The following is a 25383-nucleotide window of genomic DNA, read 5'->3' as shown; positions in this document are numbered from 1 at the left end:
TCTTTTTTTGCTAAAAATAAAGATGAAGATTAATATTAAGTTTTTTATATAAAATGATGTGGTATTAACGTATGATTGATTGAGTTTTAATTATTACAAACTTGAAAAATAAATTAATATGATACTTTAAAGCAACTTTCATATAGAAAGTTTTCACATGAAATATACTATTTAGCCGTTTGAAAAGCGTACCACGAAAATCAAAATCTTCATAGACCGGAAAGTAATAGACATTGACCTATTGTATTGATGATCATATCCCTCGGGAACGAAAAGCTCTTGCTGTGTCTTGCGCCGATCCGTCTTTGGTCTCTGCGGCCTTCACCAGTGCTCTTCCAAGTTCCGATAGCTGTGGGTTCGTATAATCTTCAATTGGGCTCCGATTTTGTCGACACCGTCCAGGATTTATCTCATCCAACTTGCTGTTCTCTATATTGCTTGATACAAGCAGCTCGGTGAGTATTATCCATCATCGTTCTCCCCATTTTCCCAGTTCTTCAATCTGTACTCCATGTATCTCTAATCGGTTGATTCGATCTCTGTCCTCAGGGATGGAGGCCCCGCCCCTCGCCGCCCCGATTTGTGCTTCACAGGGAGCCATGGGATCCCTTCTTGGGAAGATGGAGGAGCTGCTTGTGTCTCCCGATGGCAGCAGTCTACCCAAGGGGGTGAAGGATCGGATGCTCCTCCTGGGAGGCGACCTTGGAGTGGTCGCCGCGTACCTCGCCGATCTGTCGGAGCTGGAGGACCCTCCCCCGACGGCCAAGCGCTGGATGAGAGAGGTGCGCGAGCTGTCCTACGACATCGAGGACTACATCGACGAGTTCGGCGCAGCGCCGCGGCCTGGCCGCCGCGCGAACACCATGGCCAGATTCGTCTGCAGAATCGGCCGTGTCAAGGTTGCTCGTCTTCCCAAGAGGCTCAAGAGGCACCAGCAGATGGGGAAGATGGTGTCACAGTTCAGGATTTATGTTCAGGAGGCCATTGAGCGGCATGGGAGGTATGGTCTGGATTGCTGCGACCACAGGCGGAGATATGTGTCATTTGGCCCTATGTTGCCATCTAGGCCGTATGGGGAAGAAGATGCCCAACTAGTGATTGATGGCCGGGTGAGCGAGTTCATCGAGCGGCTCGCCGATGATGAGGATCAGAAGGTCAAGGTGGTGTCTGTTGTTGGATCTTCAGGTATTGGTAAGACCACACTTGCCAAACTGTTGTACAACAGAATTGGGGGACAATTCGACTGTCGAGCTTTCGTCCGGATCTCCCAGAAGCCTGATATGAAGAGGGTTTTCCGCGAGATGTTCTATCAAGTCCAGCGGAAGCAGCCACCTGACGATTATAAGGAACTTGCCCTTATTGACAGCATCAGGGAGTATCTTCATAATAGAAGGTATACTTTGCTAGGTAGTACTACTTTCCCATACAATTATTGCCTCTTGTGTCCATTTTATTATCAGTGCTAGAACTTGGAACATGCCAAAGAAACCAATCCATCACAAAATGCATCAGATCCTCTGGTAGCCAATAGTCTATGCATCACTTGTGTACACAGATAGTATTAAGCAAAATAATCTACAGAATAAATAGGATATGCTCTAAGTCTCTAGGCTTTCCTACGATAACTGCAATGATTTTCTCCATCTTGAGATTTCTAAATTGGTTGTAGTATATAATCCTATGCTTATCTATAGATTATCCAAACTGAAACTAATGTACATTCCGAAATCGAGTTCTTTGTTTTCATTGAGTTACTCACAGGGGTGCGGACATTAGTTATCCACTCATAATTATTCTGTGTAATGATGGTACTGTTAGGAGCTACCAGAGGAGGTCCGCAGCTCCTAAGACTATACGTGTGCTCAACGGGAGGACGAGGCTGGTAGCCTCGCCGTGCCGGAGCCGTGGCGAAGAGAGGAAGAAGGTAGATTAGGGTTTGAGTAGATTGATCTTGCTCGCTTTATTTCATGGACTTGAGGTCTTTAAAATAGACCATTACATCTGAAAGAGATCAAATTACTTGAACTAAATTAAAGGGATAAAACAAACTATCGAAACAAATTCTATCGCAAGCAAAGCTGGTGCTGCCGCCCTTGATCTTGCGCCGCTCCTACTTTGGTGCCTCCTTCTTGCGCCATTGGAACGGAATTCCCCACATAACATCTCTCCCTCCCTCGATGAACAGCTCGTTCGCGAGTTGGAATGCAGGGTAACATTGCTGAAAATCATCCAAATCTTCCTAGGAAGGTGACGGAGCAGATAGTCCCTCCCACTATATGAGCAACCGACGAACACCACAGGCCAAACGAGCACGTACGACATAGCGCAATACTGGCAATGCTGCGCCATGCTGGATAGGCGGAAGGGCTGGCGGTAAACACGGCAGGACCCCAACAAATAGCTTAGAGTAGGCTGACGTGAAAAACATCACGCAATCGCGTCCCCGGCGGCAAGGCGAGACAATTGGCCACCTAGTTAATGATTGCTACAACGCGGTAAGGTCGGTAGAACTGAGGCCAGAGTTTAATTTCCCTTGACATCGTCCGGTAGCGAGGCTGGTACTTGGTGATGAACATGGAGCCACACCCAGTCGCCCACTACAAATGATACCTCCTAGTGTTTGCGGTCGTAGTAGCGCTTGGCATGTTGCTATGCTTGTTCCAGGTGAATACGAACATCGGCGATGAAAGTTTCCCACTCCTTCATGGACTACGCCACCGCCTCCACCTGCGTTTAACTAGCATCGTATGTGCGTATTGATGGAGGCTCCCAGCCGTAGACCAACTTGAACAGGTATCACGTAGCATGGCGTGGAAGGAGGTCTTGTAGATGTATTCGGCCCATGGTAACCAGCGTAGCCATTGATGGGGCCAGTCACCGGTGAGGCAGTGGAGGTACATGGCGATGGCTTTGTTCACTGCGTTCGACTGGTCGTCCGACTGGGGGTGGAATGCCGAGCTGCGGTGGAGCTTCGTGCCTATGGCCGTGAAGAGAGCCGTCCAAAACACCGACGTGAAGACGGGGTAGCAATCAGAGATGATTGACACTAGAATTCCATGTAGACGGGCGATGTTGGTGAAGAACATGCATGCCACCGTCTCCACCGTATACAGGTGTGCTGAAGGGATGAAGTGTGCGTACTTGGAGAGGCGATCGATGACCTTTAGGATCCCTCAACAAAGTCCATGGCGACGTCTGACCAGATGGCCGTCGGCACCGGAAGCGGAAGGAGTAAGCCCGTTGGGTGCAAGTGGTCCGTCTTGTTGCACTAGCACGTGAGGCAACCGTGGATGTAGTCGTGGACGAGGCGACAGTCATCTGGCGTGTGGAAGTCGCGACGGAGTCGGTGGAGCCGTGGAGCATCTCCTGGATGCCCCCATGGCCGTTGTCATGAGTGGTGGCAAGGACCGTGGGCAGCCATGGCGAGCCGGGCGGGATGTAGATACGCCGTTTGTAAGTGACGAAGTCGTCGATCACGGCCTAGGGCGTGTCGCGAGTACCCGCTGCAATCTCGTCGTGGAGGGTCATGGTTGCCGGATTGGATGATGTCGCCGTGCGCAGTTTCTGGAGGTCGAAGGATAGTGTCGATAGCGCCGAGAGCTGACCGTCTGGCACCGTGCGGCAAGAGTGAGCGTTCGCAGCTGCATTATGCTTCCCTGGTTTATTCTTAACGACAAAATCAAACCCTAAAAGCTTGTTTACCCAATGGTGTTGTGGGATCATGGAGAGGCGCTGATCAAGGAGGAATTTGAGACTATAATGAACTGTCTTGATGATGAATTGGCGATCCCATAGGTACGACCGCTAGTGGCGTGCCTGCACCAAGCCAATGAGCTCGCGCTCATATGCGGCTAGCGCATGATGTCGTGCGGCCACAGGGCAGTTGAAGTATGCTATTGGCTCGGCTCCTTGGTGTAGTACGGCGCCGAAGCTGGTGGCAGACGCGTTGCACTCCACCGTGAACGGCAATGTGAAGTCGGGTAGCGTTAGGACCGACGCTGTGGTGAGGGCGAGCTTGAGGCGTTGGAACACGTCGTCGGTGTTCGGTGACTAGGTGAAGCTATCTTTCTAGAGGAGATGAGTGAGCGGCGTGGCGACGGTGCCGAAATCCTGAATAAATTTGCGGTAGTAGCCCGCTAAGTCGAGGAAGCCACGCTGGTCTTTGGGGGAGCGGGGTCGAGGCCAGTCCACTACGGCCTGAATTTTTGTGGCGTCCAAGGCGACCCCGTGCTGAGAGACGATGTGGCCTAGGTAGGCGACGCTGGGTCCCCGAACGAACACTTGGTGCACTTGACGAAGAGTTCGGCTGCGTGGAGCGTTGTGAAGATGGAGTGTAGGTGTTGGAGGTGTGAATAATTGTTCGCAATGATTGAGGAAGGGAAGTGGGTCGCCGCGGCCATCAAACTTGGGAAATCGAGCCGGTGGTTGCGAAGCGGCTACTTGCCGAAGCCGTCGCCGCCGGCCAGAGGAAAACTGTAGTGATGACTGCCACCACGGCCATGGGGACCGCCACCACCCCGGCCGAAGTGGCCACTGCCTTGGCCAATTAGTCGCTGCCACCCCGACCCAAGTAGTCATTGCTGTGACCCAAATCGCTGCCACGACCGAAGTGATCACTACCGCCAGCGAGATGGCCACCATCGTGGCCACCGTCGTCACTGGCACGACTATCATCCCGAGGTGAGCGAGTGTGTGTGCCCTGCTCACTGCCGCCGGCGAGATGGCCACGTTGTGGGCGCGTTATCGAGGTCCGACACTTGGCCGCGCAAGGCGTCGAGATGTTCTAGCACCTCGTCGAAACTCTGGCACCATTCATCGTCGTTGGCACCGGACATGGCGTGTGGTGGAGAAGGATTGGTGGATGCCAATACAAAGATGTTAGGAGCTACCGGAGGAGGTCCGCAACTCCTAAGATTATACGTGTGCTCGACGGGAGGACGAGGTCAGTAGCCTCGTCGCCCCGGAGCGTGGCGAAGAGAGGAAGAAGGTAGATTAGGTTTTGAGTAGATTGATCTTGCTTGATTTATTTCATGGACTTGAGGTCTTTAAATAGACCATTACATCTGAAAGAGATGAAACTACTTGAACTAAATTGAAGCGATAAAACAAACTCTATCGAAACAAATTCTATCGCAAGCTATGCTGGTGCTGCCGCCCTTGATCTTGTGCTGCTCCTACTTCGGCACCTCCTTCTTGCGCTGTTGGAACGGAATTCCTCACATAACAGGTACCTTTTTAATGATTCTGGCAAAACCATTCCATAGAACCACCTTTCACCATTGATCATCAAGGAGACATATTCTCATGGGCCATACCTACAGTTATGTGGGGATGTGGTTTTTGATAATAAGCCAATTTGGCTACTGTTAGCTGAACCGGCAGGCAATACGTAAACAGACACTATTGCACAACAGTTTGAACTCTATAGTGAAGCCAACATAATGGGTCAAAAATTTAAAATCTTTTCATTACATCTCTTCCTGTAAACTTGCTTCCTCATTTATTTACTTATTTGATTCATATATTTCTCATCAATATTACTATATTATATTAGCTGAAAGCTGTATCTAATATGCATAATTATTGGCAGGTATTTAATTATTATCGATGACTTATGGGCTTCCTCAGTATGGGATCTTATCAATCAAGCTTTCCCAGAGGCAATTCAGAGCAGCAGGATAATAATAACTACACAGGTTGAAGATGTTGCACTAACATGTTGCTGTTATGACGCCGAATATATTTTTGAGATGAAACCCATGGATGATGAGCACTCAAAAAAGTTGTTTCTTCACAGACTTTGTGGCTCTGAAAGTGATTGTTCTCCACAGTTGAAAGAAGTTTTAAACAAAATTGTTCAAATATGTGGTGGTTTGCCTCTAGCAACAATCAACTTAGCTAGCCTTTTAGCAAGCCAGCCTGTCATCTTAATGGATCTATGGTTATACATATCTGATTCTTTAAGCTCTGCTTTTAGGGCAAATTCTTCTGTAGAAGGAATGCGACAAGTATTAAACCTCAGCTACAATAATCTTCCTCATTACTTGAAGACATGCTTGCTATATCTTAATATGTATCCAGAGGGTTATAAAATACGCAAGAATGATGTTGTGAAAAAATGGTTGGCTGAAGGTTTTATTGATCAAATAGAGGGCCGAGACTTGGAGAAAGTTGCAGGGAGCTATTTCGATGAACTTATTGACCGAAGATTCCTCCATCCTAGCAGACTCAACTACAACAATGAGGTTTCAACTTTTACAATTCATGATGAGGTACGAGATCTTATTGCATACAAGTCTGTAGAGGAGAACTTTGTTCTGGTACTAGATTGTTATCGGAAGGATGTAGAACTTTCTGATAAAGTTCGTCGACTTTCTGTCCACTTTGGTGACACAAAGTATGCAAAAATATCAACAAACATCAGAACAGCAGAAGTTCGATCACTTACATTTTTTGGATTATGCAAGTGTATGCCTTCTCTTACAGAGTTTAAGCTTCTCCGTGTTCTAAACCTTCAATTATCTGGTCATGATGGTGATGAACTTTTAGACCTCACTGGGATTTCTGAACTATTTCAACTGAGATATTTGAAGATTGAATGCGATATTTGCACAGAACTACCAAACCAAATGCGGGGGCTAAAATATTTAGAAACGTTGCAGATGGATACAACACTCACTGCTGTTCCTTGGGATATTATCTTCCTTCCATGCTTGTTTGATCTCCGCCTTCCTTTTAATAAAAATCTGATGGATCTGATTGGCCGGATGACACCTCCCAGAACAATAGGATTCCTTGAACCAAGCTGTAGTAACTCATCACCCAGTGGGGGCATCATTAGCAATCTGAACAACCTGCGGGATATTCATCTCACCTTCTGTAGTAACTCATCACCCAGTGGGGGCATCATTAGCAATCTGAACAATCTAGCGAGAAACATGGATGTTTTGCGCACTTTACTTGGAAGACTCAGTAATCTAAAAACTTTCTCTCTAGTTTCTGCTTCCTCTAAAAAAAATATCATGGTTTCAGGAGCTGCAGAAATGTACATTAACTGGGATGGCTTGGCACCTCCCCCTTTTCTCCAGAAATTTGAGTGGTTGCTTGACAACTGCATCTTTTCCAGAGTTCCTAGGTGGATTGGAGAACTTGGCAACCTCTGCATTTTGAAGATTGCAGTAAGGGATCTTCCGAAGAGTAGCGTTGATATTCTCAAGGGGTTGCCTGCCCTCATGGCTCTGTCGATAAGTATGAATGCAATACCTGTAGAAAGAATCATCTTCGATAATGCGGGATTCTCAATTCTAAAATACTTCAAGTTCAACTGTAGTAGTGTACCTTGGCTGAAATTCGAGGCAGGCGCAGTGCCTAATCTCAGGAAGCTCAAGTTATGTTTCAATATCCTTGGGCAATATCTATGTGGTACTACACCAATCAGCATTGGACACTTGCCAGGCCTCAAGGAGATCTCAGTAAAAATTCACAGTGCAGTTGACTATGCAGAGTCTGCATTGACATCTGCTGTTAGCAATCATCTCAGCAATCCTAGAATCAATGCACAGTTGATAGATTGCACTTATGGTGAGGAAGGTAGGCATATGGTGACAGAAGAGAAAGGTCATGAATCCCAAGTAAAACAAAATTACATCATGAATGACAACTTTAACAAACTTAATCGAACTCAAGATAAAGATTCAAGAGACAGTAACAACAAACAAGCTAGTAGCATAGTGACTGTGTCACAAGAGCAAGAACATGGGATTGTGGAAAAACATCATGAGCATGTACAGGATGACCAAGCTAAGTACAAACAACCTGATCTCAGGTAAGGAATAGATGGATCCTTTGCTTCACCTTTGTTCTTCTACCTGACTTCCTATGTACTACTACATGTATCAACCCAACTTTATTGTCGCTAAATGGTTGATATCTTCAGGATTTCTGCATCACCAGTGTCTTCTCGGCATCTGAACTTAGGTACTATTTTTGCATTTCTTAGTTCTTTGCCAGCAACCCCTTTTGTTCCAATTGATTATGAGTTTTGACTTCTTCTGACTGAAAATTGTATTTCTGTGCAAAAACTGTTGCATTTCCCCCATAAACTAGTAGAGCATTCAGTTCAATTGCAAATTCAGGATAACCACAACCATGAAAATGAGTTCATTTAACACCTCTTGGCTCTTTCTGGAACAAAGAACACTACAACTATGGAACAATTCATTTTATCCATATTGGCTCTTTTTTTTGGCTGAGAGGCTGAGCAAGGAGACTGCCGATTAGAGGAGCAGACAGGGAGTGCAGAAGTGGATGGCTCTGGGCTCCAGCTTTCAGTGGTGCAGGGAGCACATCGATGGCAGTAGGCGGCGTGCCTTATGTAAGATGAGCCAGTGAGGCCTTCAACTTGAAGAAGTGGAGTTAGAGCGGGATTGAAGAAATGAGGATCTAACATATGCACTACCTGGGATGGTGTTAGATGGGCCACCATGGGCTAGAGGCTGGCCATTTGGTCCTTCTCATTGAACAGGCCAGCTGAGTAGCTCGTGAGCCATCGTTACGCTAACAAACCAAATAGCTGACTCGGCTTGGTTTGTTATGAACATTAGTTCAAGCCAAGTCCAAAATGACCAGATTTTATTTTATGATGACCCTGTCAGCTGTCTATGCTTTCTTGAGGAATACGATGCATTGCCTAACTTTACTGTGTGATCTATAAACAGATATTGCCCACATACTGAAGGAGGCTCAACAACGATGGTTGGATACCACTGAAATTTGTGAAATACTTCAAAACTACAGAAAATTCCGTATTGCACCAGAACCACCATACAGGCCTCTAAGTATGACACTTATCTCCTACACTAAATGCTGCTGCAACTTGTTGTGCTTCTACCTTAAATATTTTTTATTGGTGAATCACCATAATGTTGAATACCAGTTGATATGGATACTGATTGTCATTGCATGCTAATTCATGAAATTATCCTCAGTCCTTAATAATATAAAGCTCTGAACTTCTATCTTGTAGCTGTCTACCTACATTCTGGTAGTTTTATCTTTGTATTACCTTTTGTGCCACCTGAGTATTTCAGTGGTATTCTTAAGTGCAACATAAGTAACTAAAACATAATATTTATTACCGGACTCTAAAATTGGTATAATAAAACACTTGTCATGTTGCATTTGCGAGGCATTAATAATCAGTTCTCTTGCCATAAGATGATATATTGATATTCTATTCTTGACTTTGATGCCTTACTTTCGTAAATTATTGCTGCATTTTTTTTTAGAAAAAACGCATGAGAGCTGCGCTTCATTTCATTTAGAAGGAAAAACACCGCCCATACAATCAAGGGCTCAGAGCCCTTCACCAAGAACACATCCACAAATTGCATCACACAAGGCAACAAACCACCCTATGACAGCCTAGTGCCCTTGGGTTAATGACCTACAAAGGAAAATTTGGAGCGCAAGAGCTCCAGCCAGGCACCGAAGCCTAGCTTCTGTTGACACTGCCTGCAACACCTCCGTGACATTTGGATTTGCTCTGTTGAATACAATCATTACCGTGTTTTCAAATTTCCCGAGCAACTAGGATAATCAATGAATTTCAGCCCCTTTTTCCGCTTATTAAGAACATCCTTGACAGATTTTCACCATCATTTAGCAAAACGAGTTACCAAAAGTTGAGGGGCAGAGACCACCAATCCCAGCTTCAAGAAAATCATGGTCTAAACTTGCTGAGAGAAGACACATGAGACAAGGATGTGCTGGATGGGTTCATCCTCTTGATCACATAGTGGGCAGGTTGCTAGGTTCGCTAGTCCCCGTTTGGCAAGACAGCCTGTTGTCCAACAACGATTGTTTACTGCCAACCATAGGAAAAATTTGCAGCATAGAGGGGCCCAACTTTTCCAAATATGCCTCCAAGGGGCAAACTTGATGGATCCAAGAAAGTAATCCTTGTAGGTTGACTTGCTTGTGTAAGAACCTGTACTTGATAATTTCCATCTATGTTGGTCCGGCACATCACTTTGTAGAAACAAACCATCCACCAAGTCCCAAATCTGAAGATATTCGCAAATAACCTGAGTTGTAAGACCTCCTTTAATATCACCCACCCAAGTCCTATTAAACAAGGCCTGTGCTACCAAAGGTTGCTTCCTTGTCCTTCAGGGAATCGTCCCAAAAAGGTTTGGCGCCAATTCTGCAATTGTATTGCCTTGCATCCATCTATCGGTCCAAAATTCGGTATTCTCCCTATTACAAATTAGAGTATCCCCATATTATGAGATACTTGGATAGGTAAGCAGCCCATGAACGAGAGGAATCCGTTTTTTGAAGCCAAAGCCAATGAGTGCATAAAACCCATCCTAAGTCCCAACCTCTCAAGATCAAGAATCCCAAGACCACCATAGTGCATGAGCCAGCAAACGCGATCCCAGGACACAAGGCAACTTCCACCATTGGCCTTATTGTGCCCTTTCCAAAGCTTTGAGGTATTGAACATAAACAAGATTTAGTGATATGCGAATTAAAAAATATATTTTTATTGACCTGATTAAATTTTGTTACATTACCAATGCATGTTCTTGAAGTGGATGAAGTGCCTCAATATATACCATTGCAAGTTGACAACTATCATTTTTGCACTGCCTAGGTGGCTCACTTTTCCTGTTTGACCGGAAATTATTGAGATACTTCAGCAAGGATGGCCATAATTGGAGGAAGGAAAACGATGGAAAGACTGTCAAAGAAGCCCATGAAAGGTTGAAAGTAAGTCTCTTTTCAACATTTGATATTTTAAAATGATTTTTTTATTGAGTTTCCCATGATTGTAGCGATTACTTGCCAATAAGAAAGAACTCTGTTGTTTGTTAATCCAGTCTGGAAGTATTGCCGTGCTTGATTGCTACTATGCATGTGGGGAAGAAAATGAGAACTTCCAGAGGAGGACTTATTGGATGTTGGAACCGTAAGTGAAATTATTCCAAAGAAATTGCATGTTCGTTTATGTAGCTGAACTATGCTATATTTCTATGAGCCTATGAACTTGAATGCTTTCTCAGAGGTGCATAAGTGAACTCACACGTGGAGTTTGCATACTTAATTGTACATTTTTTGCATTTGAATAACCTTGTATCCTTATCTTTGATTTTGCAGGGATTTTATGCACATTGTTCTTGTACACTATCTTGAGATCAAGGTAATTTTGAACTTTTCTTGTTTCACTTGTGATTACCTTTATATCTGCCTTAATTTTGATTGATTTCACTTGTGATTATTTTTAGAATCCTTGTGTATTATTTTGATCGTTTTTTTTGTTGATGATTATTCGCTACTATCAGAAATCAACTATACTTTCATGTTTTCGAGCAAAACATCTTATCACGTCGTGAACACAACTTGATCATGAGAGATGATTTTACAGTGGGTGCAACATGCGACTTTTTGTTTCCCTTCCCCTTGTTATACCAAACAAAAGATACACGAGATGTGGGTTAATAATTAGCTTGACTCATAAGCGACATCACGCATTAGCCACGCCATGAAGTCTTATCTAATCTATGACTTTGTTTTTCTCGAACACCACTTCCAAGGACACACAAAGCCTATTCATTACTAGATAAGAGCTGGTAAGCCTTTGCACCATCTTCGCCTTGAAGTGGTGTGACACATTGGATAAGGTGTGACACACCTGAACGACTTGAAGTGGTGCACCTTCGGCTTGCTCTTATGCGTAGCCTCATACGGTGTCCTGCCATTGAGGCTCTCGGTGGGCGCGAGGTTGAGGATGTACAATACCGTTTTCACTACTACTTCCTGGAATTTGGCATGCATGTTCTTGCTCTTGAGCAAGCAGCATGCCATCTCCAGCATAGTTTGATTGCTCCACAACACCATTTTGTTGTGGTGAGTAGGGCGTCTTCGTGTTCCACTTGATCCTCGCCTAGTTGACATACTCATCGAGCTTGAATGAGTTGAACTCACCGCCCTATCCGTGTGAAACGCCTTCATATTGTCGTTCTGCTCATTCTCAGCGAGAGCCTTGATCTTCTTGAAGCATCGTAGTGCGTCATGCTCTCATCCTTCATCGCGAGAAGCTCGAGCCACATGAATATTCTGTAATTATGAACAATCAGCAGGAAATACTTTTTACCTCCTGGCATGGTTGGATTGATCTGGCAGTTGCTGTGCAAGAGCTCGAGGAGCCCCTTCATGCAGTACTGGGTTCTCCAAGAAAACGACCTCCGGTTTAGCTTCCCTATTGGCAGCCACTTCAAAACTATTCAACATGATCAAAAATCGGAATTTTGTTCGCTATCTCCTTTAGTTCTAAGCTTTGGAGCAACCAAAAAATGAGGTAACCATAACGAGCATGCCATAGCCACGCATAGTCATTTGCCTTCACTAATAACAAAAGTGATGTCGCCAGTCTATTTCTAGACCTATGCACCTGAGAAAATAGCTACTTGTCACCGTCGAAGAGGGTAATTGCATCATCCTTGAGCACCCTCTTTTGTCCATTCTCCTAGAGTTGTCTAGGACTAATGATATTGCTACGAGGACTTAGGGCCTGTTTGGGGAAGCTTAATATTTTGAGAAACAGCTGGTTGGTAGCTAGCTTTGAGAATCTGGAAAAGATGGATTTCCCAGCTTCTGGCTTCACTTCATTTTCTGAATCCTACTACTATAGCTTCTCAGAATCTGGACGAAAAGCTAGACTTTTTTTTTTGGGGGGAGGGGGGCTTCTAATTCTGGGAGAAACTACAGCCGCCCGAAGCTACCCCAAACAGGCCCTAAAGATAATACCTTAGAGATTGCCCAATATATGCTTACGATTGCCACACTAGAGCAACATGGTGTCTTACTCATGGATGTGCACCACCAAGTTTTTGGCCAAACTTTACGATGCTCGTTACCAACTTGTTAAGGTGGACATCAACCAACCCTTAGTCATATGATTATTCGGGCCCATATTTAGGCATCGAGTACTAGCACAGGACTACTGGTTGCAGCCTTTCTTCATTGAGAAACATGCATTGCTGTGGTGTAACACCCTTTGTCCTCGCCTCGTGTAAAAGGGTTAACCCAGGGGTACTATGATTGGACCGTCAAAGCTTATAAGCCAACCCTCACCGACCTAACCTTCCGAGATGGTACTAGACCACCCACTACAACACCACTTCTGGGCACTTGGGCCTAAACCACACTAGGAGCTACAAATGGGTTGGGGTGTTACATGCGCTATGGCCAATAGCACTGTGGGATGCTCATCTTGGACCTGCACCCCGGTCTAGTGATTGCACCGCAGTTTGTGGCACTCCTTCGAGTAGTGGCTGTAGTCAGTGCAATTGAATCATTTGTCATTGATCAATCATGTTTACTTCCTACAGTAGCAATACTATCCTTCTCTATCTGGATGACAATATATATAGAGTCCTCATGGACTATATGGGCTTAATATATGGGCTGGGCCTTGATATATAGATATACATAACACCCCCCTTCAAACTCAAGGCGGAAGCGGAGGATCTGAAGCACTGAGTTTGAGCAAGTGAAGCCGATGCTGCTCACGAGTTTGTGCAAAAGTCTGCGACTTGCAGTTCTGAGGGCACATACTAGAGAACAATTGTGTTCTGATGGTAATGAGATCGGGTGAAGGATGCATCAACACCAATATGCTTTGTAAGTTCATGCTTCACAGGATCATTAGCAATCTGTATGGCTCTAGTGTTATCACAAAGAAGAGGTGTGGGGGCATCATAGACAATACCAAAATCAGCTAACAACCATCGAAACCATACAATTTCAGACGTGGTAGTGGCAAGGGCTCGAAGCTCCGCCTCTGTACTAGAGCGAGATGCAGCCGCCTGCTTCTTGGATTTCCATGCAAGAGGGGAAGGGCCAAGAAGAATGCAATAACCTGTATCAGAACGATGATCCGTTGGGTCACTCGCCCAAGTGGAGTCTGAGTAAACATGCAGCTGAAGCGGACTATCACGAGCATAGAACAAACACTGAGATGATGTCCCCCTTAAGTATCGCAGCACACAAAGCAAATGTCCAAAATGAACTGAAGTAGGAGCACTCACAAACTGCCTCAAAATATGGACGGCATGAGCAATATTAGGTCTAGTAACAGTAAGGTAAACAAGGTTGCCTACTATATGATGATATCGAGAAGGATCCTCAAGAGGTGTACCATGAGTACCGCGAAGTTGCAAGTCAAGGTCCATAGGTGTTGCAGCTGTCCTATTATCTGTAATGCTAGAATGAACAATGAGATCTTGTATGTATTTGGATTGAGAGAGATAATGTCCCTTTGTTGAATGCAAAACCTCAATTCCTCAGAAGTAACTAAGAGGACCTAGATCAGTCATTTGAAATTGCTCAATAAGGTGCCTCTTCGCATGAGAAATGTGGTCAACATCATCGCCCGTAATCAACATGTCATCAACATATAGGAGAAGCAAAGTACGTCCACGTGGAGAGAGATGAATAAACAAAGCAGGATCATGTTCACTTGGTGAAAACCCAGCCACTTGTATCACAAATACAAAACGCTCAAACCAGGCACGAGGAGCTTGTTTAAGACCATATAAAGCACGATGGAGACGATAAACATATCCTGAGGGAGCATCAACGCTGCAGATAAACTTCCTCATGCAAATCATCATGAAGATAGGCATTCTTAACATCCATTTGAGAAATGGACCAAGAAGAGGTAGCTGCCACTGCAATGAGAGTGCGAACTGTGGTCATATGAGCAACAGGCGCAAAGGTCTCATCATAATCTCGTCCCTGAGTCCGATGAAAACCCCGAGCAACAAGACGGGCTTTATATCACTCAAGAGAACCATCTGACTTGGTCTTAATTTTCAATACCCACTTAGTTGTAATAGGAACTGCATGTGAAGGTAAAGGAACAAGATCCCAAGTACCTGTACAATCAAGAGTAGCGAGCTCCTCAGACATAGCAAGCTACCATTCTGGAATAGTAGAAGCTTCCTGGTAGGTGGATGGCTCTGGAATGACAACACTCGCATGAGGAAAACCCAATCGGTCAGGAGTTGCAATAGTAGTTCGATCTCGTAGATTATATTTAGGACCAACCTGTGACTCATCAACAGTGTTAGATTCATCAAAAACAGGGGTGTCAGGACTGACCGAGGAGGTAGGAGTAGATAGATGCTCTCTGGGTTGTGTGGGACGACGAGTGTATACATGTGGGAAAGGTGTAATAGGGAATGGTGGTGATGGAGCAGGAGCGAGTGTAGAAAATTCATCAGGAAGTGTCATATTAGGAATAGAAGTATCAGGAGTGGCTGGTGGAGAGACATCATCACTAGAGGAAATGGGAGGAAGACACAAAAAAGAGGTGGATTCTGTGGGGGTAAAGGAAGGCTTAGTAGAAGAATTATAAAAGAAAGGACGGTTCTCAACAAAGGTAACATCACGAGAGATGCGGATGCGGTGAGAGGAAGGATCATAGCACCGATACCACATATGTTCAGGGCTATACCCCAAGAAAAACACACTCGACAGATTGTGCAGTCAACTTGGTCCGCTCATGAGGTGCAAGCAAAACATAACATGTGCATCCAAAAACTCTAAGATGAGCATATCTAGGAGGGGTGTTAAAAAGAACTTCACCAGGGCATTGGCCAGACAATTTAGAAGATGGTTGTCAAATGACAAGATAAACTGCAGTAGAAACAATCGCTCCAGAAAAGAGAATGAATAGATGAAGAAATCCAAAGTGTTCGAGCAGTCTCTAGGAGATGGCGATGTTTGCGTTCAGCTACACCATTTTGAGCATGTACACCAGGACATGAAAGCTGAGCAAGAGTGCCATCACTAGCCAAGAATCGACGAAAACCATCAGATAAATACTCACCACCAGAGTCGGAACGAAAAACTCTAATAGGGGTAGAAAACTGAGTGTGGACCATGCGAGAAAAACACTGATAAATGGAACACAACTGAGAACGATGTTTCATAAAATAAATCCAAGTATAGTGAATAATCGTCAATAAAAATGACATAATACTTATGACCACCCTTTGTAGCAAAAGGCGCAGGACCCCATACATATGAGTGAATAAGATCAAAAGATCTAGTAGAACGAGAAACACTAGAGGAATATGGAAGTTGTATCTGTTTTCCCAATTTACACCCCTTACAACGAAAGCTAGACTCAATAGATGTAGGACCTAGACAACCTTTATTTATTAGTGTAGACAAACGAGAACCACATATATGACCAAGACGATGATGCCACTTGGCAAAGGAAGAGGATGACGATGCGGTGGAGGAGACACGAGCAAAAGACGCAGCGGAAGGAAGACGCAAGGTGTCCAAAATAGAGGCTAGGAGCACCTTTACGGCGATGGCCAGTCCCAATCACAGCCCTGCTTCGTCGATCCTGAATAAAACAAGATGAATCATCCAATCCAACAAAGCTGTTTTGGTCGGTAACTTGATCGACTGAAAGAAGATTCATAGACAACTGAGGAACAAAAGAAACATGTGGTACAGAAAACAAGATGTAGCATCAGCTGTCTGAATAGAGGCACCGTCACTGACTGGCTTGCAACTACCAACTGGGACTGATCAAATGTCACATGAAAAGAAGCTCCGGAATCAAGGACCCAAGACGACTGAGGGGCACCAATAGGTGAGGTGGCAGCTGCGGACACAGAGCCTCTAGTAGTAGGAGCTGCACTGCGACCACGAGAAGCACGACGGGCACGATACTCAGCCAACTTCTCTGGATGTTGAGCAAAACAGTTCTCTGCACTATGTCCTGTCTTTCCACAATGCTTACAAGGCACTGAAGAGGTACCTCTGGATGCGCCAAACCTCTGAGAAGCTGCTAACACACCATGAGATACTGACACAGATGGTGCAGGTAGAGATTTGAGGCGTGTCTTCTCAGCAAGTAAATCAGACAATGCCTGTGCCATGGTTAGAGTGGAGGAACTGTGAAGCAGCCAAGTACGGATAGAGTCAAAATCGTCTCTTACTCCCATAACAAAGCGATATGTAAGAAACTTTTCAAGAAATTGGTGTGCTGGACATGCAGCAGCTGTACAGGCAGGTACCATTGAAGTCAATGATCCCATAAGACGATCAAACGCAGAGTAGTACCCATCAATGGACATATCATTTTGCTCAATGGCATGAGTCTGCTGCATGAGAGTATGCAAAAGAGCACCACTATCCTGAACATAACGTTGCTTCAGAGAAGCCCATATAGCCGTGTCTGTTTGAAACTTGGACAGACTCATAATCAAGGTTATGTTCAGGATAATTTTCCAACTTTACCACCATTAATTTTCCAACTTTTAATTTCAGCTGCATTAGTATCATCAGTTTTATCACCAGTTTTAGGCACAGGTGGATTGTCGGTTAAATGAAAAGCTAAACCATGACCCCTCAAAGCAGTCTCTACACAAAAAGCCCACTCCCTATAGTTCTGACCATCAAGGATGATATTGATAGAAATTGCATTGATCTGTGACATGTTGTAAACTAGTACTAATACTTGCCACAGCAGCCAAACAAGAAAGAGACCAGTTACCAATCAAATCCAAACCAGAGCAGTCCTCAGTCCAGAGAAGATTGTAGAGCGTGCTCCAGATGAAGACCAGAGGTTGGGCTCCCAAACGTGAGGACGATGCAGAGGATGCAAGCCTCGATGATGGCCGGAAGGAGACTTGACAGTGGTGAGATGGCGCCGTGATTTGCGGTGGGATGGTCGCCGCGACTGGCTGCGTGAATAGGCGCCGCGACTTGGCGGCGTGAGGCACAGCGACGGCTGCGGGACAGGCACCGCAACTGGTGGCACGGAAGGGCAATGCGACGGCAGCGCTGAAAGACCCGCGACAGCAGCGCGACGGGTACCGCAATGGGCGACGTGAAGAGCAGCGACGACTACGAGACTTGTCGTCATATGGATGAGCAGGATGGATCGTCGGTAGGAGATGATTACGAACCTAACCCTAATCCATGGCTCTGATACCATATTACTTACCTTGGGGATTAGAATCAATACAATCCTTCTCTCTCTGGATGACTATATATATCTGGATGTGGCAAACAGCATGTTATGTATATCTATATATCAAGGGCCAGCCCATATATTAAGCCCATATATATATATATATATATATATATATATATATATACTGTTTGCCACATCGATGGTTGTCACCACCACTGCTGCCATGATCGCCTCCCTGATGATCCTTCATCATATGCTCACTAACTATAGTTGGTATGCGTCAACTTGGGACCAGTACATCATTGCACCCCTGACTCCTTGATCACCCATTGCACCACAACCTTGAAGCCACTTGTTTACACCCAAATTTGGCACCTATGGACGAAATAGGGGAAAATTGCCAAATTTGGAAAGTGCCGGGTTTCCTTGCGCTGCCCTCTTCTTCATCATAGTGAATCTGTGGAGTGGGTCGTGAGCAGGAATGATATCTTGACAGCACCATTGTCAGGACTAGAGTTAGTATCTTATTACATTGCCTGTTTAGAAAATACTTTCTATAGATAGAAACTGCACTTGGTTGTACTCTCTGTTCTTTCATCAGGTTTTGTTTTCTTGGAACAGTTGTCTAACAGGAGCTGCTGTATTCAGTTCTCTAGTTCTACTTGTGAGAGCTCTATAACAGAGAACAGCTTCCAACAAAATGATGGATCTCTAGAGGCAGCTATTAGCTACACATTGAAGACTCAGTCATCCAATCTATCTGACATCCTCAAAGACAGCTTCAAGAAATCTGAAAGTTTTACAGGATGGATGAACAAAGAGCTTCTTAAAGTCGACGATTCCCAACTTCAGTCTAGCTCAGGGGTGTACTGGAACACTGAGGAGGCAGATAGTATCATGGAAGCATCAAGCCGTGAGCCACTGGATAAGTTCACAGTGGCCCCTATGGATTCGCAAGACCAACTACTTAGTATAGTTGATTTTTCGCCAAGTTGGACATATGCAGGATCAAAAACCAAGGTATAGTGTTTTGAAGGTGACATTTTTCGCCTTATTTCTTTTTTGGCTTTACAGTCTTGATGGTTCTAGCTGGAACTACAGCTGCTCACATAATATGTTGTATGCAATGTAGGTTTTAGCTACTGGTACATTCTTACATACCAAACAAGTCACGGAGAGATTCAGGTGGTCATGCATGTTTGGAGAAGTTGAAGTTCCAGCGGAGATTTCAGCAGATGGGACTCTCAAATGTTATTCTCCCCCACATAAACCTGGCAGAGTCCCTTTCTATGTTACCTGTTCCAACAGGTTAGCCTGCAGTGGAGTACGTGAGTTTGAATTCCGACCTACTGACTCCCAATACATGGATGCTCCTAGACCGCTTGGTGGAACGAACAAAGTTTATTTCCGGATGCGTCTTGACAACCTATTGTCCCTGGGACCAGATGAATACCGAGCTACTATAACTAACCAAAGTAGTACAGAGATGATTAACTTGAGCAAGAAGATTATTTCGTTGTTGGCGAACAATGATGAATGGTCCAAGGTACTCAAGTTGGTTGATGATAACGAGCTTTTTACTGATAATCGGCAGGATCAATTTGCTGTACACTTGATTAAGCGAAAATTGCATATCTGGCTTCTCCATAAAGTAGGCGATGGTGGCAAAGAACTCAGTGTGTTAGATGATGAGGGGCTGGGTGTGATTCATCTTGCCGCTGCCCTTGGTTTTGATTGGGCCATAAGGGCAACTGTTGCTGCTGGTGTGAACATAAACTTCAGAGATGTTCATGGATGGACTGCACTCCATTGGGCTGCATTTTGTGGCAGGTATGTGATTAAACAAGCAAAATAGGGTAATGTATTGTTGTTAATTTTTAAATATTGGAAGTTCAAATGCTCTTTGATCTATGATGCAGAAAGCGGACTGTAGTAACGCTTATTGCACTGGGAGCAGCTCCTGGAGCTTTGACAGATCCACATCCTAATTACCCTGTGGAAAGCACACCAGCAGACCTTGCATCTGCTAATGGACATAGGGGTATCTCTGGTTTCCTGGCAGAGTCTTCTCTGACAAGCCATCTTCAGTCCCTCAATCTGAAGGAAGCCACTATGTCTGAAATCTCTGGTCTAACTGGTATTGGAGATATTACCACGAGATGTGCATCGCAGCCTGCAATTGGGGATTCGTTAGGTGCTGTTCTAAATGCTGCTCGGATTTATCAAACTTTCAGTCTGCAATCCTTCCAGAGGAAGCAAGCACTTCAATATGAGGGTCTCCTGTCTATGAAGTCATCCAAGCCAGGCCAGCTTGATCCCCTGCATGTAGCTGCATCTCGTATACAAAATAAATATAGGGGATGGAAGGGGAGAAAGGAATTTCTTCGCATCAGACAGCGAATTGTGAAGATCCAGGTACCTTATGCATAAGAAACCCACCAGATAGTTTAGCTTCTCTTATTACTCAAGAGTTGCATTGCTCTTATCATTGTAATGGTACCATCATGGAATGATCGTTCATGTGACAAGAGTGGAATTGTTCCTTTCTCGTGTCATTGGCCAATGGCCAACCTATTGCTGATATCTTGTTTTCTTTACTTGCCAGGCTCTTGTGCGAGGCCACCAAGTGAGGAAGCATTATCAGAAAATGATTTGGTCTGTTGGGATATGGGAGAAAATTATATTAAGCGGGAGGCCAAGACGGACTAGTTTACGTGGTTTTCGGCCCACAGAAGGTACAGCAAAGAGCAGCAGTCGTGGCACAAGTAGCAAAGTGATCACAGATACAGCTGGAGATGATTATGATTTCTTACAAGAAGGACGAAAGCAAACTGAAGAAAGGCTGCAGAAAGCTCTTGCCAGAATGAAGCACATGGCTCAATACCCAGAAGCAAGGGATCATTACCGAGGGATGATGACTGCTGTACCGGAAATGCAAGATTTGCAGGTAATGTCCAGGTTCCTAATAAATTTCTGGTACCAATGAGCAGGGTTGTCCCTAACATTTTGGTAGCCCTGTATGAAATATAAAATGAGACATTATCTTTAAAAAATACTAATTGCATAATAGGTTAGGACAATATATTATTTATAATACATTGGGACATGTCTCTAGTGCCACTAATTTTTTTTTATCTTCACTGCCTTCCAACCACGTCCCACATCGGGAAAGCTAATATCAATCTAATACTCATTTCTTTAGCTACATCCTACTATCAAACAATTCGCAACCAATTAAAACTAGAGTTATATCAACCCATCTACATATGTTGGCATTCCAACTAAGTAGAAGAGAATTGTTGCAATAATTCAGTTTTTTTTCTTACCAAATGGAGAAATAGAATCCTTATTGCCTAGAACACATGTTCACATCAGATGTAGTTATGATTCACATCAAACATTTGTTGTAGTTGAGAAGAAAACATCTCATTCTAGCCGATTTAGTAGAGCATAAAGAGTGAAATTTGAAAAAACGGAATCTAGAGATACTAAATATAGTGGAACGTGCTGGCTTATATTAAAACATAGAGTAAAGTGCATTGGCGGTCCTTAATCTTGTAGGGTTTTGTCATATAGGTCCCTAAACTCTCAAAATACATATCTGAGTTCCAGAACTTGTCAAAGTGTATCATATAGGTCCCAAATCGACACATCACCTCTAGGATCCTACGTGGCGCTGATGTGGCATGCCACATGGACGTGACGTGTCCTTTTCTTTTTTTTCTTCTTTTATTTTTCTTTTTCTTTTCCATTTTCTTCTCATTCTTCTTTTTTCATTCTGCTCGGGTCACAGAGAAAGGAGAATAAAGGGGGAAAAAGAGAAGAAAAAAAGAAAAAGGAAAAAAATTAAATGGGACCCATTTGTCAGTCAAATTAATGCCACGTCATGTCCGCATGGCATGCCACATCAACGCCACGTAGGATCCTGAAGGGGTTGTGGCGATTTGGGACCTAGATGACACACCCCTATAAGTTTAAGGACCGCCCGTACAAGGGAATGGTTAGAGGCAATGCATTCGAGAGTTAAGCAGTCGTATGGTTCAAATGATGGTCTGGAAGGCTGCAAGCATTCATTGATAGGAGGGCATCTATTCGGAGTTGGGTCTGAGATAATTAGTCTGTTGCAAATGAAATTGGTAGGAATCTAATACAACAAAAGTAGAAAACAGTACCATATTATTAATTTATTATTTAAAAAAAACAGCATACATTCCAATTACAAGCAAACAAGTTAATACTATGGTGGTAAAAACTGATGATACAGCTGGAGTTTAGGACATTAGTGGTTTTGTTTATTGCTATCAATTGTGTGGTTCATTACTTAAAATATTGAGTGCAAGGACAAAAAATAAATACAATTATGGTATGCACCAATATATCATATGCAATGTAAAATGTATTGATTATAAGCGGATGAATTTTATGGATTATGTAAAGCTGCAACCTTCTTATAGCATCAAAATTGTTTTGTCCCAAACCTTCACTAAATCTTTGTAGCAATGGCACAAACATCACAAGATACATCAAGTAATAGTTAATTTATACACGTGCACTAAATCAGGACTGAGGCTTGACAAGTCAATTCCATGATTTGGTTTCTTTTTGTTATATGGTCTCTTTTTGTTTCAAGTTGATAACTGTCAAGTTAATATGGTCTCTTTTTGTTTCAAGTCGATAAGTTTCAACTACTTGGATAATTGATATTATACATGTTTGCAATCCAAATTAGTGATTCCCTTAATTTGATATTGCTTTTTTTATAATCTACTTTCAGAACAGTAGTTCAGGGTTGTGCAGGTCTTGCTGATACATTTTTTCACACTAAATTTGTTCAGATGCCATCATCATCTTCTGCTATTTCTTTTGTTCTTTTAGAATAACGTTGACCTATACCACTGGATCTTGTTCCATTAGAAATCATTTCTGTTTGTAGACTTGGGGGACTCCTTTGCATGCAGTGGTAATGTATCTTCATGTTAGTTGTTTGGTAAATTAGGCCAAAAGGAGTGATTTATTTGCAATAGCTAATATTTTTCTTAGCAAGGCTGCATTGAATCTTTCTATACATTTGATTAATTTCTTTCTGGATTATCTTGCTCGAATTCTGAATTTGAAAATTTTATCCACAGATTATCAAGAATGAAGACCTTGAAGAACTTAGGGAACTTGGTTCTGGAACATTTGGCACTGTGTACCATGGAAAATGGAGGGGAAGTGATGTGGCTATTAAGAGAATAAAGAAAAGCTGCTTTACGGGACAATCTTCGGAGCTAGAAAGACTGGTGAGCTCTTCTACGGCTTTGTTGTGCATAAATTACAGTTGTTTAGGTTTGCATTAATATGGCAGTGAGGCATGAGGATGAAAGGTTGTATAAATTTTGTTGTATACAGACACTTGATCTTACTAGGGATTTGGGGTACTGTTGTGTAGTGATGCCATGAGTACACACAATCTCTACATGCAATAGACTAAACAGGGTACTGTTATGCTCAGATGTTGATGATCCACACCCACTATTGTTTGAATAATCTTTAGAAGATATCTGGAGTATCACTATTTACTGTCTGTTTTTGTTGTTTTTTCAGGCAAATGAATTCTGGCGGGAAGCTGAAATTCTCTCTAAGCTTCACCATCCAAATGTTGTGGCCTTTTATGGTGTTGTGAAAGATGGCCCTGGTGGTACCTTGGCAACCGTAACTGAGTTCATGGTTAATGGTTCTCTTCGGCATGTCTTGCAGCACAAGGACAAGTAACTGCTTCCTGTGCTATTTTTTTTAAATTTAATTTGCTCGTTTTGGGTGAGTAACAGTGTGCTTTTTTTCTTACTGAGCAGGTACCTTGATCATCGTAAGCGGCTTATCATAGCAATGGATGCAGCATTTGGGCTGGAGTATTTGCACTCCCAATATATCGTGCACTTTGATCTGAAGTGTGATAACTTGCTGGTGAATCTTAAAGATCAATCTCGTCCTATATGTAAAGTGAGTCACACTTCCATTTCTAGTGTTATATCACTGTTTTATACCAGCTTTTTGATCACTCTGTGGATTTATCATCTCTATTTTTGTTCACTGTTCAGGTTGGTGATTTTGGCCTATCCAAAATAAAAAGAAACACCCTGGTTTCAGTTGGTGTGAGGGGGACTCTCCCATGGATGGCTCCCGAATTACTTAATGGTAGCAGCAATAAGGTGTCTGAAAAGGTAAAAACATGTTTCTTGGTTCTCTTCAATTCTTTCTAGCCATGTTCTTAATGCTCTTTATGGGTAATGAATCCTCTATCATCAATATGTGCTAGCTCTTAAAATAATTCCAGGTCGCAGATTTATATGCAATTAATTCAACTATAGCAATATTTTTAGAGTTATGTTTAGGTTACTCAGTCATATATTTGTCAATGGTACAGGTTGATGTATTTTCCTTTGGCATTGTTATGTGGGAAATACTTACTGGAGAAGAACCCTATGCCAATATGCATTATGGCACAATTATTGGTATGCAATTCATCCCTCATTTTGTAGGAATTGTTTGTTCTAACATGAGAATATTTCATGTGTTTTTCTTTCCTTATTGAGAAAACTAAATATTCGCTTCCTCCTGTGAATCATTGAACCTACCCCATTCTTGTACAAATTTATATTCTTTCCTTGAGGTTTGATTCACCTATGCTACTATCTATTGATAGCTGTTCACGGCTCCATTCTAACATATCTACAAGCTTATGGCTCCTGTCACCTGTACGTAAAACAAAGAAGACAATTTTCCCCCATCTTTTGCAAACTGTATTAGCTTTTCTAGTGTGGGTTAAATAGTACACAAACTATTTAAGTATAAAAAAACTTCTTCCTTTTCTGAGCAATAAAGTTAATCAGAAAGCAGTGTATGAGATTCTATATAACAGTCAATTTTGCATGCTTCCTTTGCTAATTACACAGTCCTGAACCCTGGCTGTCTGAAATTCCAAGTCACACCAGTATTGTGCTCTGGTACTCAACAAATTCAACATGACTAAATGAGTCTTTTGCGGAGCTTCCATTGTACTTCCTTGAATTCAGTCCTTTTTGATGACCCTTGAACAACACATTGAGGCCACCTGTGCATCAACTTATATACTGACATCTTGAAACTCCGGTTGCAGGGGGAATTGTAAACAACACATTGAGGCCACCTGTGCCAGCGTCATGTGATCCAGAGTGGAGAAGGCTTATGGAGCAGTGCTGGGCCCCAGATCCATCACAACGCCCAGCATTCACAGAGATAGCTGGACGACTCCGTGCCATGTGTCACAGCCCTATCTTTTAGTACAAGGTATTTAGGATACCTTATTTCTGTTGATAGGTTGCATATTTATTATTTTTGCATTAGCTTCTGCATTC

General features: G+C 43.4%; 1 protein-coding gene across 5 annotated transcripts in view; it reads left to right on the top strand.

The window, feature by feature from the left end:
- Nucleotides 1-245: 245 nt before the first annotated feature.
- LOC127752443 (uncharacterized) overlaps nucleotides 246-25383 on the top strand; it is a 31724-nt gene continuing 6586 nt past the window's right edge. For 2 of the 5 annotated variants that reach the window (XM_052277804.1, XM_052277805.1), the window contains exons 1-18: nucleotides 246-455; nucleotides 550-1393; nucleotides 5591-7825; nucleotides 7937-7977; nucleotides 8718-8837; nucleotides 10658-10773; nucleotides 10884-10972; nucleotides 11161-11203; nucleotides 18629-19027; nucleotides 19140-19837; nucleotides 19927-20422; nucleotides 20613-20954; nucleotides 23137-23289; nucleotides 23594-23757; nucleotides 23842-23989; nucleotides 24088-24210; nucleotides 24414-24501; nucleotides 25146-25315. In XM_052277804.1, the coding sequence (XP_052133764.1) occupies nucleotides 552-1393; nucleotides 5591-7825; nucleotides 7937-7977; nucleotides 8718-8837; nucleotides 10658-10773; nucleotides 10884-10972; nucleotides 11161-11203; nucleotides 18629-19027; nucleotides 19140-19837; nucleotides 19927-20422; nucleotides 20613-20954; nucleotides 23137-23289; nucleotides 23594-23757; nucleotides 23842-23989; nucleotides 24088-24210; nucleotides 24414-24501; nucleotides 25146-25309 (6261 nt within the window). In that variant the 5' untranslated portion in view covers nucleotides 246-455; nucleotides 550-551 and the 3' untranslated portion in view covers nucleotides 25310-25315. Of the gene's footprint in view, nucleotides 456-549; nucleotides 1408-5590; nucleotides 7826-7936; nucleotides 7978-8717; nucleotides 8838-10657; nucleotides 10774-10883; nucleotides 10973-11160; nucleotides 11204-18628; nucleotides 19028-19139; nucleotides 19838-19926; nucleotides 20423-20612; nucleotides 20955-23136; nucleotides 23290-23593; nucleotides 23758-23841; nucleotides 23990-24087; nucleotides 24211-24413; nucleotides 24502-25145; nucleotides 25316-25383 lie in introns of those variants that run through there. The other 3 variants (XM_052277807.1, XM_052277806.1, XM_052277808.1) reach the window with 3 other exon arrangements.

This window comes from Oryza glaberrima, chromosome 10 (assembly GCF_000147395.1).
Source record: "Oryza glaberrima chromosome 10, OglaRS2, whole genome shotgun sequence".
Lineage (NCBI taxonomy): Eukaryota > Viridiplantae > Streptophyta > Magnoliopsida > Poales > Poaceae > Oryza > Oryza glaberrima.
The sequence above is the reverse complement of the archived record's forward strand: the minus strand, read 5'-3'. Positions and strand labels throughout refer to the sequence as shown.